This window comes from Macaca thibetana, chromosome X (genome assembly GCF_024542745.1).
Source record: "Macaca thibetana thibetana isolate TM-01 chromosome X, ASM2454274v1, whole genome shotgun sequence".
NCBI lineage: Eukaryota > Metazoa > Chordata > Mammalia > Primates > Cercopithecidae > Macaca > Macaca thibetana.
In genome coordinates this window covers 62,924,539-62,939,424 of record NC_065598.1, presented here as the reverse complement: position 1 = coordinate 62,939,424, position 14,886 = coordinate 62,924,539, and the positions used below count along the sequence as shown (strand labels likewise).

Below are 14,886 nucleotides of genomic sequence, written 5' to 3'. Positions count from 1 at the left end.
TGTCCATGTTTGTCTTTGAGCAAATTTAAGACGGTTCTTTTAGTCTTTGTCTACTAAGTGCAATGTCTGGGCTTCCTCAAGAATAGTCTCAGTTCTTTCTTTTTGTTGTTCCTTTGAATGGGCCACAGTTGCCTGTTTCTTTTTACACGGTGTGATTTACTTTTTGTTGTTAAAAACTGGGCAGTTTTGTATTGTAATGAAGTAACTCTGGAAGTTAGATTCCCCCTTTTCCTCACATTTACCTGTTTCATTTTTGTTTATTTTTGTTTTTTTTTTTTTCTAGATTTGTGTTGTTGAAGGCTATAGTAGTCCTTCTGTTATTATTATTATTATTATTATTATTATTATTTTGTTTGAGACTGGGTGTTACTCTGTCACCCCGACTGGAGTGTGGTGTCATGGTTATTACTGACTGCAGCCTCCACTTCCTGGGCTCTAGCGATCCTCCCAACTTAGCCACCTGAGTAGCTGGGACCACAGGTGCATGCCACCATGCCCAACTAATTTTTGTATTTTTGGTAGAGACAGGGCTTTGCCATGTTGCCTAGGCTAGCACTCCATTTGTTTAGGTGTTTTTCCAAACTATTTTTGTAGGGACTATTTTTTGTCGTGCATCGTCATTGAAACCTATGCTAATTTAGCTCATGTTCAGCTAATGTTTGGACAGCAATTTCATTGAATGTTAAAAGTTAAAAAATGACAACCACCACCAAAAGAAAAAATAGTCACACACTTCTATCACATTTTTAGATTGGCTCTGTGCTGAGGCACTCCTTAAACAGTTAGCCAGATGTGCACTTAACTTAGGGATCAGCCTGACATGTAAGCTTTAGGTCTCCACTAGTATTTTGTGAGCATGTGTCTTGTATGCACATACCTTTCTAAATTCCTCCACGTGGATACTTTTGAATGTCCTTATTTCTAAAGGAACCCCCCGTCCAGCTTTTGCTTCCAGATTCAGACAGTCTGTTTTATTTCTTAATCCATAATCATTGCCTTAGGCATTGTGGTTTGTTAGTTTGTCTTGCAGCATCTTGAAAGAGTGCCCATCACTTTTCCAATCTGCATTCTGAATCGAGTAGAACATACATAAATACCTTATATCAGACCGTCAAATAGCCCTCAAAGAGGTTAGGACAGACATACACAGTAATTTGTCAATAAGTTTTGCTTAGCTCACTCTGGAATCAGGTACTGAGGTCTCACACTAGGAATACAGGCTGAGACTACTTTAAGACTTACACTACTTTAGGATTGCCACTGCTCTGCGGTGAGGGATGTAACAAGTACAAGTAAAAATAGCAGAAAACTACTTTCCTATTATTTTCAAGTGGCTTTTTCTTGATTTAACATTTACATGATTCATGTAAGCCTTTGAATGCTTTCCAGAGTTCTGACAACATTGATTATGCCAGTTCCTGCTTGTTTTTCTGTGTTTCTTTGGGGGCATAAGAGCTTGAAGCTGCCCACTCCTCCATTTTATCTGGTTTCCTCTATCATTCTTAATATATTTATTCCAAGGTTTCCAGCAGTGTCAGCAGGCACTGGAAAATGAATATATGAAGAAAATTTAAGTATCACACAGGACATGTTTTTGAGTCAGGCCTGGGAATGCAAACAATATTAGTATCCGTATTTCATTGGCTAAAAATGATGCACATGCCCCCACTTCATTGCAGTGGAGTTAAAGAATTTAGGCTAGTGGTGTTCCCAGGAGAAATAAAAAATAGGTTAAGTGAACAACCAGCCAGCTTCTGCTACAACTAGCATACAATTAATATCCTTCTACAACTAGAGTTGTTTCTTTGAGAAAGAGCTGTGACTGGTATCAGGCAGGAACCTTGTTCCTGTTGGGGTTAGGCTGTCAGCTTTAATAATCTTTAGACAAGATTTATTCCAATTTACTCAGTGTTGGGACTTCTGATGCCCAGAAATTGGGGGTTGGGGGGAAGGAGTATGGCCAAACTTAGTACCAGAGCTGAGATAACAGCCAACTAGAGTGTTTGCCTCTCATCTATACCATTGGCATTCAAACATTTTTTTACCATGACCTAGAGTAAGAAATAACTTTTTGTCACAACTCAATGTATAATTTCATGCATTTTATCTAGAAAACTTTTATAAAACAGTACTGATGTGGGTAGTGCTTATGACTATTTGTCAAATATTTCAGCTCCCCACATTCTGTCACATTGTAGAATTGCATTTTCTTGTACCCTTTGTAGTTATTAATGATGATGTGATATGTACGGCCAAGGACATGTGAGTAAAGCAATATGGGTCATTTTTGGGGAAAACGTTAAGAGCTTGTACACAGTTCAGAATGTTTCAATCATAAAAGCACAAAAATAAAGCTTCTGTAACCCTGGGTACCCCATTGAGGATGATGTACAGCAGAGTCCTCAGGAACCCCCTGGTAGGCAAATATGATGAGTGAGAAATAAACTTTTATTCTTTTAAGACACTGAGATTTAGGGTTTGATTTTTGCCATACTACAGCATAGCCTATGCTGACTGATACAAATACTTAGCTTTACTTCATTCTGTATACTCTTATAGTTGATATTATTCTATTTTGTTTTATTTTATCTTTCCATGCTGGCTGGAAGCTAGTGAATGGGTTTTATGACTTAGTAATGGGGTTGCAAGTTGAACAATACTACTCTGTGCATGTTCACTTGTCCTACAGGTGATCCCATCTCCAAGCTCCTATAAAGCAATATTAACACCTCCCATCTCTCTACAGGATTGTGGTTATGGAGAGGGTGGAGATGCCTACTGCACAGCCTGCCCTCCTCGCAGGTACAAAAGCAGTTGGGGCCACCACAGATGTCAGAGTTGCATCACCTGTGCTGTCATCAATCGTGTTCAGAAGGTCAACTGCACAGCTACCTCTAATGCTGTCTGTGGGGACTGTCTGCCCAGGTGAGCCTGCTTTATGAGACCAAGCTTGTCTGGGCTTTTCTAGCTGTTGGAGGTCTCTCCCATCCTGAACTCTCAGAACCTAGTTGAAGTATTCTACCTATCAACATAATATTCAGTTTAAGCTCCAAGAAGAGAGAAGTGGTGTCTTCCCAAGATCCCTCTATAAAGTGCTTAGCACATTGTCAGTCACAGATGAGTACTTGACAGCTTTTTCATCATCATTCTCAGCCGAAGACCAAAGTTCAAGGTAAATCTCACTGTAGACTTAAAAGAAGCTATGATGTACTTGGTAGCAAAGCAGTGCACCCCTCTCTTGTGGAATTAGGTCTCCGTTTGGCTACAAGGTGTGATGAATGGGGGAAGAAGTAGAGTGTCTGTCTGGGTCTCTGAGTCAGAATAAGACACAGAGGCAGATAACTCAGAATGAGGGGTGGGCACTTACTTTCAGGTTGGCAAGATTCTTAGGAGCTGCTTTCCCAGGACGAACTGGTCCACGTGCATTGCTTGTTTGATCACCCTGCCATTCCTAATTGCTCTGAACACAGGTTCTACCGAAAGACACGCATTGGAGGCCTGCAGGAGCAAGAGTGCATCCCGTGCACGAAGCAGACTCCCACCTCTGAAGTTCAATGTGTGTACCCAGTTCTCTTCTTCCCTTTTCTCCACATTCCATGGGGTGGCATCAAGATAGGGTAGTAAATACTTCCCCTATCCCCTCATACCTTTTCATGTAGAGTAGCAAGGCAATCAGATTAGAATTCTCGTTTTACAACATACGATTTTTGCAACTCTGTGCAAATCATTCAATCTCATTGAACCTCATTTCCCACCTCTGAAAAAAGGGTGAGTCATGATAATCATTTTTCTTCATACTTTCTGTGGTGGGTGTCTAGGTCTAATGATAAAATGGATATTAGGAAGCACTTTACAAATTATAATATTTGTACACTTATGAGGTATTACTATTATATAAAGTATATAGGAGCCCTTAGAGCTGAGGAATTGTAAGAGGCTGAATGAAGAACCAGGGTCCAATCTATGCCTATATCACTATCCATTTATTAGGTCGTCTGTCTTTTTTGTCTACCATCTATTTGCTTACTTACTATTTTAAAATTAGTGATATATTTTTTAAATCATGAAAAATTTCAAACATGTAGAAATATTTTTTAAGTGCAGAAAAATGTAAAATTAAAATGCAATTACCCAGCATCTATCCAAAGTTAATAAATCATAGCATTTTGCATATTTGCTTCAGATTTTTTAAAAGAATGAAGATTCCACAGAGGTAATGGAATTCTCTTTTAGATTCTCGCAGAGTCCTGTTACCTCCCTACCTCCTCAGATACAACCACTATCCTGAAATTGTATGTATTCTGTTGGTAGGCTATGCTACAGTAACAAACAAACTGCAAAATTTCAGTGAATTTATACAATAAAAGTTTATTCTTTTTACTGTGCAAAGGCCTTCCTACATCATTTGACCATGCACTCTAGACCATATGTCTTCCAGGTCGATGATACAGGGGAAGAGATGGAGGAGACATATTGGTTCTTAACTGCCTCAGTCTGGAAGTGACACATGTCATTTCAACTCACAGTTCATTGGCCAGAAGTACTCTTATGGCCTTACTGCAAGGGCATAAGGGGAACACATGGGAGTATGTGGATAATTGGTGAGCACCATGCCTCTGCCATACTCTCCACTAATGTTTTAATACTTGGGTTCTTTTGTGATATAGGTGCATATTCATAACCGATATATGCTATTATTATGTATTTTATAATGTTTTATAGAAGCGATATCAAGCTCTATGTTCTGTTTCTCAACTTTCTTTTTCCCCTCTATATTATTCATACTGATCCATAAAGGTCTCTAAGTGTTGTAAGATTTTAGGATTATATCATGATTTGTTTATCTTGTGCTCTACTGATGAATGTTTTAGCTTCTTTCCATTGATCTGGATTGTATAATTAGATGTGGCATAGAAATATCATAGGATATGTGCATCTTCGATTAATTGTACTAATTTGTACATACCAGCAGTATATACAAATTCTTTTGCCTTGTTCTTCATGATTTTGTCTGCTCTAGAAAGAAGCAAAATGAGCATAGCCACCCTAATTGGGGAAGTCCCTAGGGAGAAGGGTGACAGCCTGAGGAAGTCCAGGCCCAGGGTCAGTGTGATTGTTTACTGCCCACACTAACTGACTTCCCCCATTTTTCTGTCTCACAGGTGCCTTCCAGTTGAGCTTAGTGGAGGCAGATGCACCCACAGTGCCCCCTCAGGAGGCCGCACTTGTTGCACTGGTGAGCAGCCTGCTAGTGGTGTTTACCCTGGCCTTCCTGGGGCTCTTCTTCCTCTACTGCAAGCAGTTCTTCAACAGACATTGCCAGCGTGGTAAGGGTGGCTGTTTCATGTTTCACATGAATCAGGAACAAGGCTCTTATTGGCAGAATAGAGGAATGTTCTGGGGTTGAGAGATAATGGGCCTTTTCTACTATGCTTGAAAACCCCATGAATAGTCTTCTGTTGGCCTGGGGAACTATCTGGGGCTGCAATAGAAAGCATGGGACTTCAGAGATTACTGAAGCCAACCCTGAGAGTTTAGAAGACCTGGTTCATTATGTTTCAGGGGTTTTTAAAGGAACATGGTATGGTGGGAAACCCCTCAGGAAAGGAATCTGGAGACCTAGGTTCTACATCTACCTCTAAATCACCATGAAACCTTAGACAAGTCATCTAGCCTCTTCAGACCTCTTTCTTCTTAATCTTTAAGATAAGAGACAGGATTGGATTTGTTAATTTCTGAGATTTTTTCCAATTCTTTATATCTATACTAGTAGGTATAAATTATAAAGCATGTCATGAATGAGGAAGGCTCGGCTATATCTGAGATACGACTGTAATAAAAGTGATTGAGGCCTAAGGCAACTGCTATTAGTATAATAACTTCACAAATGGGGATAACTGAAAGCCCTATGTCCAGAGGAGTCGGCAAACCTAGACTTTTTCCCTCAGATAATACTGATGTCCAAGAGGTCTAGTCCAGTCCTTATCAGATGGCCATGCAAAATTCCAGATGGAAAATCATATTTAAAGTCACAATAACATTGTTATTTCTATTAAGCACAACTTTAGCTACTAGACAAGAATGGGGGACAGAAAATCCAGCTCACTGAGGGAAAAGATGGAGGAGGTGGGAAGGTGGCTGGTCAGGACCAGGCAAAGAGTTAGAACTCCAGCCAAGAGTACCAAGGTTCAGTGCAGCTTCAGTGCCATTAAGGGAACTGAGAGTTAGGCAGGGACACTGAAACAGGAACTCAGATCAGAGAATGAAGTTGATTTATAAGAGGGAGGATAAAGTTCACTAGATAAAAGAGTGCTAAGGACTCCTTTTCATCTTTGTGTCCAAAGCAGCAGTATTTGTGTGGGAAGATCCTGCTAACGTAAATTTGCCTTAGTCAGTTTGGCTCTGGGGCCTAGCAGTTGATCTTGAAAAGCCCAAGAGGTATATTTGGTTGTGCCCTGGCTTAATTGGAGATGAATATAGCATTTCATGGGCTGCAGGATACACGGGGAACACTGTTGTCCCTTTATGATTTTTCTCAAAGTCTACTTCTTGCTAGCTCCTGGGATACTGTGACTCAGGGTAGACATTCCTGTTTCTGACTTTGGAGGCCAGTGTCCCAGATAAGAGTTGTTGCTTAGGCCCTGGATGTGTGGACATGAAACATGAACAATGAAGCATTTGGACTCCAGGGTCAAGAAGATGAAAAGGAGAGAATATCAGAGAGCTGCTTCCGGAGAGGAGAGATGGGTAACCCTTTTCTGCTCTCCTTCTATCCTGAAGATAATAATGTGGTAACCTGCTTGGAATATGAAGGCAGGCAGTTTCCTCACTGTTTTTATAAGGGGTAGGAAGGCTAAACATTTCCTCACTTTGGAAAACTGTTTTTCAGGAGTCACTGACTTACACACATACAGGGATGAGATGTATGTGTGAATTAGATCCAATGTAAGATTGCAAGAGAGAAAAGTAGCAACTGTGGCAAACTAGAGAGCACATTCCTTATCAAAAGGGGAATCCCACTACTTGGCTCCAGCTCTTTGTAACCACGTGGAAAAATTTAATGTTGCAAGATCTTCTACATTTTCAAGAGAATTTAGAAATCTGGATTTTTTTTACTGAAATTGTGTAAAACATAGTCAATGAATTTGAATAAAGAACAAAATCACAACCAAAGCAAAGAGGCCAAACACATCCCATAGGTTCTCAGTTTGTGACCTGATGTTGAATTGGACCCATGCATAAAGGGGGTATTACTTTTCTATCATGGCCATAACAAATTACCACACATTTAGTAGCTTATTATCTCACAGTTTCCATAGCTCAGAAGTTCAGTAGGCTCAATTTGGTCTCTGCTTAAAGTCTCAAACAATGCCAAAATTAAGATATTAGCAGGGCTGTGTTTCTTTCTGGAGTCTCTGGGAGAGAATCTGTTTGCTTGATCATGCACAAAGGTGGCAGAATTCAGGTCTATGCAGTTAAAGGACTTAGGTCCCATTTCCTTGCCAGCTGTAAGCCTCTAGGGCCACTTACATTCTTTGACTCATGGCCCCCTTCTATTTTCAAAACTAGCAATGGTGAGTTCTTCTCATGCCACATCTCTCTGATACTCTCTATCTCCTCTGCCTTCCTCTTCTGCTTTTAGGGACACAGGATTACATTGGATCCATAAGGTAATCCAGGATTCTCTCCCTATTTTGAGATCCATAACCTTAATTCCATCTGCAGAGTCTAGTTTGCCATATAACTTAATGTACATAGACATAAGACCAGACTAAATGGCAAGGGAGACGGTATCAAATTCCTGTTTCCCACAAAGGTGTCCTTTTCTCTAGAGAAATTGATTATTTTCCCTGATCCAGTACCAGGTAGCCTCAATCTGATACCCGAATGTAAGTATGTTTCTGAACTGTGTCACCTCAGCCTGGTGCTACGTGCTCTAGTGCCCAGGGAGAGGAAGGGAAGAATCAGCTCCCAGACTTTTCCCTATCTTGTGCTCAGTACCGAGTGCCCAGTTGAGAAGAGCCCCTGCTTTTGGGTAACCCAGTGGCTTTCTGCTTCGAGGTGCAGGAGGTTCGCTGAAGTTTCAGGCTGATAAAACAGCAGAGGAGGAATCTCTCTTCCCCATGGCACCCAGCAAGGAGACCAGTCCTGAGCCCCAAATGAGTGAGAGCATCTTTCAGACCCAGCCACTTAACCCTATCCTCGAGGACGACTGCAGCTCGACTAGTGGCTTCCCCACACAGGATTCCTTTACCACGGCCTCCTGCGCCTCAGAGAGCCACTCCCACTGGGTCCACAACCCCATCGAATGCACAGAGCTGGACCTGCAAAAGTTTTCCAGCTCTGCCTCCTATACTGGAGCTGAGACCTTGAGGGGAAACACAACCGAAAGCACTGGAGACAGACTGGAGCTCAATGTGACCTTTGAAGTTCCCAGCCCTTAACTCTAATGAGGTGAGCTGGAAAGGTGGATCAGAAAAAATAAAAACAACAACAGAAAACAAAACAGAAATTAAGGACTAGCCTCAAGGAATTCCCCTCTGGAATATTATTGTTTACTAGGAGTGGAGGAACAGCAGCAAGCTAGGAACACTTGTGGGTGGAGGGGCAACAGTGGTGATGCTATACTTTTAAGCCAGATAGATATCACACTTCTGGGTCTGCAGCTGTCAGGGAACTGGCAAGGTTGTCATGACACCAGTCTCTCCATTCTGGCCTTTTTCAAGCTGTCTCAGGGTGCCACTATCTAAGGGTCATATTCAGGTATCTCCCTTTATGTGTACAAGCAATATGGCACAGTAGAAAAAAAAAATATACAAGCCTTGTCATCTGGAAACCCTACATTTCAAATCAACCTCCATTCCCTAATAACTATACAAACCTTGTGCGTATATCCCTTCATTTTACGTTTTACAGAGGCAGGAACTGAGACACAGAGAGGGAAAGTTAGTTTCTCAAAGTCACAGAGCAAATTAGTGGGCTAGAACTGGGCAAGAACTACATTTTAGAGTTGGTCCAACTCCACCATTGCAACCATTTGATAGCCAATGTTGGTTTCTCAAAGGCTTATGTAGCATGAGGTAGAAGAGTAGGTAGATTCCCAGTTTTCAACTAACCAAATATCTTGCACTGTTCAATTCTGTATTTCTTCAGTTAATACATTTTCAGCTCTCCCAATGTCTTCCCTGCTCCCTGCATCCAACCTAAGAAAATGTGAACAAATGTACATTTGAAAGTCACAAGTGATATCAAATTTGAAAGTTATAACTGATATCAAATCAGTCAACTTAGGTACCTTCAAGGTTATCTAGTCCAGTTCTTTTTCCAAGGCTTGGGTTCATTTTATAATATCCCCACTAAGAGTTTGTGTAGTCCTTGCTCACATACTTGAGGTGGCAGAGGGCTGACTACTACTCAATGTATATTACAACATATACAATTGTGACTGGTGGATTTGAGCTCAATGTAAGAAAGAGCTTTCCCTATAGTACCCGCCTATCCATCCTGGCTCTGTTCCTTGTGCCAGACAGACCTCATCAGTTTCCTGTGCTTTAAGATAGCCCTGCAGAGGCTTGAAGACAACATTGCCTCTCTGGAGAATACCACTTTAGGTTCTTCTAAAGTATGTGGAGCTTAGAACTAAACCCATCTTCAGGATAAATGGTTTCACCAATGTAGAATAGGGTAGAATTGTCATATCCCTATCTAAGTAATGTGTTTCTGCTATTACATCCTCAACCATTGGCTTAACCTGTGATATTTGGAGGGGTAGAGAGAGAAGGGTACTCGTGACATTAATCACATGTTTCTAACTTGATCTGCTCCCTTCCTAAGTCTCTTTGGCTCCTGGCAGCCAGTTGTTCTCTCTGGACTCTGCTTCCTTGTTGCTATACCACAACAGCAGCAGGGGCCTGAAATGGGGTGTCCGCAAGAGCTAATACTCTACAGATGTGGCATATCCTGTCCTATACCACCAGAATACTCTACAGATGTGGCATATCCTGTCCCATTCACCAGGACTGATCTGGAGCATTTCTTGCTTCCCTGTTGTAGTCTGGGGAGCCAGATTCCACATTCATGGGACTACCAGACATGTTCCTAGCTCAACTTGATTATAGAGAAGAGGAGAGAGGACAGTGAATGAGGTAGAGTTTCCATGCCCGCATTTTTTGGTCAGGTAAGCCTCTCAAAATTGTGTCAGCACATCTACCTAGCACTTTAGGGACAAAATCAAGCCCTTCTCCCCTTTTAGCTCCTCCACACAGCCTCCCTCCTCAACATACACACACACACACACACACACACACACACACACAAATATACATACACACACACACGTATTAATATCTATCTTGGGGGAGGCTGGTGCCATAATTCCCAAGCTCATGTCTCAGACTGCTGCGTTGCAGCATGAGGCAGGGCAAACATTTTCCCTTTAGATCCCCGGGGCCTCACCCTGTATTTGAGGTGCTTACCACCCTCAGCAGGGAGAAGGGTTGAAGTTTGCCATTTTGGAACCTTACAGAACATTTCTGAGTCAAAATAATCTTCCTTCTGGGGCCTGGGTTCCCCAAACTACACCCAAGCAGTCCCTCAAAGACAGCCCCCAATCCATTTAAGGACATCTGAGTATGCATCTTTCTATTGAAATGTCAATTCAATCCCAGCTCTCTCACCACTGTTCCCCTTTGATTCTTTCTCAATCGTCTTTTTGCCTTTAGCTCCCACCTATACATCTCATGCTCAGAGAAAAACAAGCTCCTTGGAGGTTGTATTCTTTATTACCTGAGAATCTGTCTGAAACTTGTACAGCTAGTTCCTGTCCCACAAGTATTAGGTGGTTTATTAAGTACATTAGACAGAATGTGCACTTCATCACCAGGTTCTCGCTCTGGCAAAAGAGTGTTCTCTACAGCAAGAGTTTTGCTTTTAGAATTTTATTAAATACATCTTTTGGGTTAGTCCATCTGCAAACACTGATTAAGGGCCCCTGGGGCAACCAGTTGATCAGATTACTAAAAGCACTTGAGAAAAAGCAAAAAGGTCCCATTGTACTGGACTGAGGATTACATGCAATTGAAATACAAGCCGGTACCAAGCAAGCAGTCTGGCCCCACACAGGTATTAGCAAATATGTGGTAACCAAGGTTTTAGGCCTTGGCCTTTAGGTTTGCTGTTTTGGGGTTTTTTTTTTTTTTTTTCTGCAACAGCAACAGGTTATTCTTATCTCACTGGCTTACACTGATCGTGTTTATTTTTTTTTTTTTATTTTTTATTTTTTTTTTTTTTTATTTTTATTATTATTATTATACTTTGAGTTCTAGGGTACGTAGAAGTAGTATCCAGACAGAGGATTATTGGATTCGAGCGGACTACAGGTATTCAAAGGTTGCCATGTGGCTGGCAGTGGTTCAAGCTCACATTTAACACTGCCACTCTAGAGGAAAGATAATGATTGTAACACAGTAATAATAATAATAATAATAATAACAACAAAAATGTGATAAAGTGACAGAGTAAACCTTCTTCAGTGTGCTTGCTCATGGCATGAATGTTATGTGAACAGCCCAAGTCATACCCAGCATCACCTTAATGCCAACTTTTTGAGGTTCAGCAATTGGAGGCGGCAATTGGCTTTGTATTTTAGGGTATTTTGGGTAAAGGTGAATTGAAGGATGTTTTTCTTTATAATTTCTGTTTGGCCAGGGCAAATGTCATAGTTGAGTATTTGCTTCAGGAGAGTTTTTTTTTACAGATTTCCTTTTCAATGCTGAGACTTATTTCTTTGAGCACTGTGCTTTTATGTATCTTTCTACAAAGGGGTTATTAGTGGAAGCACAAAGTACATTTGATAAAAACATATTCAACATACCCTTGAGCCTAAATAGTAGTTAAGTTGTCTCTAAATGAACTAGCCAAAAAAAAAAAAAAAATGTAGTTTTTGTTTGTAAGGAAGGGGAGGTATTTGCTGAGAATGAATTGTTTTTTGTTTGTTTGTTTGTTTGTTTTTTGTTTTGTTTTTTTTTTTTTTGGATTACTGTTTTTCTCTCCATATACTTTGACTTGAATTTTGACAGGAGTGAGTCTGGGAAAACAATTTTTTCCTCCAAGATTCTCAGATCCAGGCTAGGAAAGGATTCAGCACTACAGCATACCCCTCCACAACATACAGCCCTGTCACATTGAGATCATAATCCCTTCTGTCTCCCTCCTCCCTACCAACCTCACCTTACTAGCTAGGTCTTCGGTGTTTTACATTGAATATTGGTACATTTTAATTATTTTTTTCTCATAAATGGTTTATAGAGATTTTGTTAAATCTTGAGCTATATGCATGTGTAGATAGTGACAGGGCTGTGTTTGTTTATGACACTCTGCAAACATTTCATATTGGCCAATAAACATAAATATATCCAAACACCTTGTTTATTCCTCTACTTTCAGAGAACCTGGTGAATCATTTTGCTTGTGTGTCTTTTCTCAGTGAGCACAGCAAAAAATGTGTTTCTGATCATTGGACGTGACATCAGTAGTGATGGGATTCACTGACTTGTCACACAGGAGATCTGGGTTATAGTACAAGCTCTCTTTCTTTTTCTGAAATTGTTTATGCCATTTATATTCTTCTCTGAGATAAGAATCTCCTAGAAACTGTTGTGTTCTAAACTAATACTTATCAAACAGGGTTCCATGGTCCTAAGGGAACTGTGTACGTCTTCTGAGGTCTGCAAAATCTTTAGGAATTTGATTGTATGTGTGTGTGTGTGTGTTCATTTTGTTCATAATTTCTTAAAATACAAGCATATTCTAGCTAGACTTGTTAAGAGTACTGCCTTACCCTTTCAGGGCCTGTATTTGTGTTGATAATCTTACCAAGTGAAAGAGACCACCTAAAGAGACACTATTTAATTTTGAATGCTATACTTTACTATAATTTAAGAGGTAGGAAAATCAAGTTTCCTTCCATCTTTAATATTCTATAATCTTGACAACAACACATGCTGGCAAGCATATGGAGAAATGTGAAACTTCATATATTGCTGGTAGAATTATAAAATGACATAGCCACTTTTGAAAACAGTCTGGCAGTTTCTCTAAAAGCTAAAGCTAGAGTATGGTCCAGTAATATCACTCCTAGATATATACTCAATATAATCAAAAACATATGTACACACAATACTTGTATACAAATATAAAAACATTATTTATAATATCCAAAAAGTGGAAACAACCCAAGTGTCCATCAACTGATGAATAGATAAAAAGTTGTGGTATATACGTATAATAGAATACTATTCAGCAGTAAAAAATATTGAACTTTTGACACATGATACATTGTAGATGAACCTCAAATCATGTCAAGTAAAATAAGTCAGATACAAGAGACCATATATTGTACGATTCCATCTATATCAAATGTCCATAAAAAGCATGCTAATCAAGACAGAATGTAGATTAATGGTTGCCTTGGAATGGCCATGAGAGAAAAAATTAAATGTTAGTAGGCATGATGGATCTTACTTAAAGGATAAAAATGTTCTAAAATTTAGTTATGGTGATATCTGCCCCACACAATAAAGTTAATAAAAATCATTGACTTGTATACATGAAATTATGAATGAATTTTATAATATGTAGAATATTCCTCAATAAAGCTGTTTTAAAAAATATTCTATGATTACTGATCTCTGAGTAGACTACTGTTGCTTTACTAATTTACTTTCTAAAAAACATTCATAACCAGGGTTGATTCCATAATCAATCTCTTTCTCTCTCTCTCTCTCTCTCTCTCTCTCTCTATCTCTCTCATACACACACACACACACACACACACACACCACTTAATTGCTCAATTCAGTGCAAAAGAAAGAGACACAACTTGAGTCCTATTCAGTTCTCTTCTTTTTAGTCTCTCTACACCCTACATAGCCTAGAGAAAAGAGGGAGAGAAAGCATCTAGGCAGAACTTAGAGGAGGAAGACTTAGAAGGTATCACTCAAACCAAAGGAGAAAGGACAGAGGAAACCACTAAGGCTCAGGGGTGTGTATAGGAAAAGATATATTGGGAAATACTATCACAGGCTGTAGAAGGGTTTGTTGAGGAAACCACTACAGAATGGGGGAGAAGTGACTGGAATTACCAGGCGGTAAGAGGCCAGGGCTTGTGTATTTATCATGCCTCTGAGAAAAGGCATTTTTAAAATCCTAACTGGGCCTTGCATTCTCATTTGATAAAATTATTAATAGTGGTACAGTAGGAGAAATTGAATCTTCTGATTTATAAATGACAATAAAGGCATAGAAAGGGTTAGCATTTAGGCAACCCTTGTCTGTTTTGGAGTTCATTTCAGTGTGTGTCTGTGCCTGTCAAAAAGCAGTGAGTCCCCACTCTATACCCCAGAAGGACATGGGGAATCAGATCTCTGTGAATAGATAGATCAAAGCAGCAGACAAGTTATCAAACTGTCAAACAAGATTCTTAGGTGATTGTTAATAACCTTTTCACTGGGGACTAAAAACACTTGCATATTTCTGGACTGGTATGATACTGCTGCATTTTATGTTCTCAGTGTGATTGGCAAGTTTCTGTATACCCAGCAGTTAGTCTTTTAAGTCCTCAGAAATTGTGTACACATGAGTGTTAGGAGTTCACATGCTGCCTGTATGGACAAAATGGATCCCCACTGAGGGCAGCTGTGTGGTCATCTGGCTATCTTCTACAAAGCCTTTCTTCCTTGTGGTTTCCAGTGGGAGCGAATTACCTTCCTTAAGAGCGCCTTTCTAAGGAGTAGTGCAGTGAAAGAGAAGGTGGATGAAAAACCAATATTTAGTGATTATTGCTCATGTGCTTTTGTACTTCCATACTTTGTCTTATTTAATACTCAT

At 40.0% G+C, this 14,886-nt stretch overlaps 1 protein-coding gene across 3 annotated transcripts in view; it reads left to right on the top strand.

Annotated features, from left to right (window-relative positions):
• Positions 1 to 9,971, top strand: part of EDA2R (ectodysplasin A2 receptor) — a 45,406-nt gene extending 35,435 nt beyond the window's left edge. For 2 of the 3 annotated variants that reach the window (XM_050777007.1, XM_050777006.1), the window contains exons 3-6: positions 2,747 to 2,925; positions 3,471 to 3,556; positions 5,163 to 5,327; positions 8,062 to 9,971. In XM_050777007.1, coding sequence (XP_050632964.1) covers positions 2,747 to 2,925; positions 3,471 to 3,556; positions 5,163 to 5,327; positions 8,062 to 8,444 — 813 coding nt within the window. In that variant the 3' untranslated portion in view covers positions 8,445 to 9,971. The remainder of the gene's footprint in view (positions 1 to 2,746; positions 2,926 to 3,470; positions 3,557 to 5,162; positions 5,328 to 8,061) is intronic. The other variant, XM_050777008.1, reaches the window with a different exon arrangement.
• Positions 9,972 to 14,886: the final 4,915 nt, after the last annotated feature.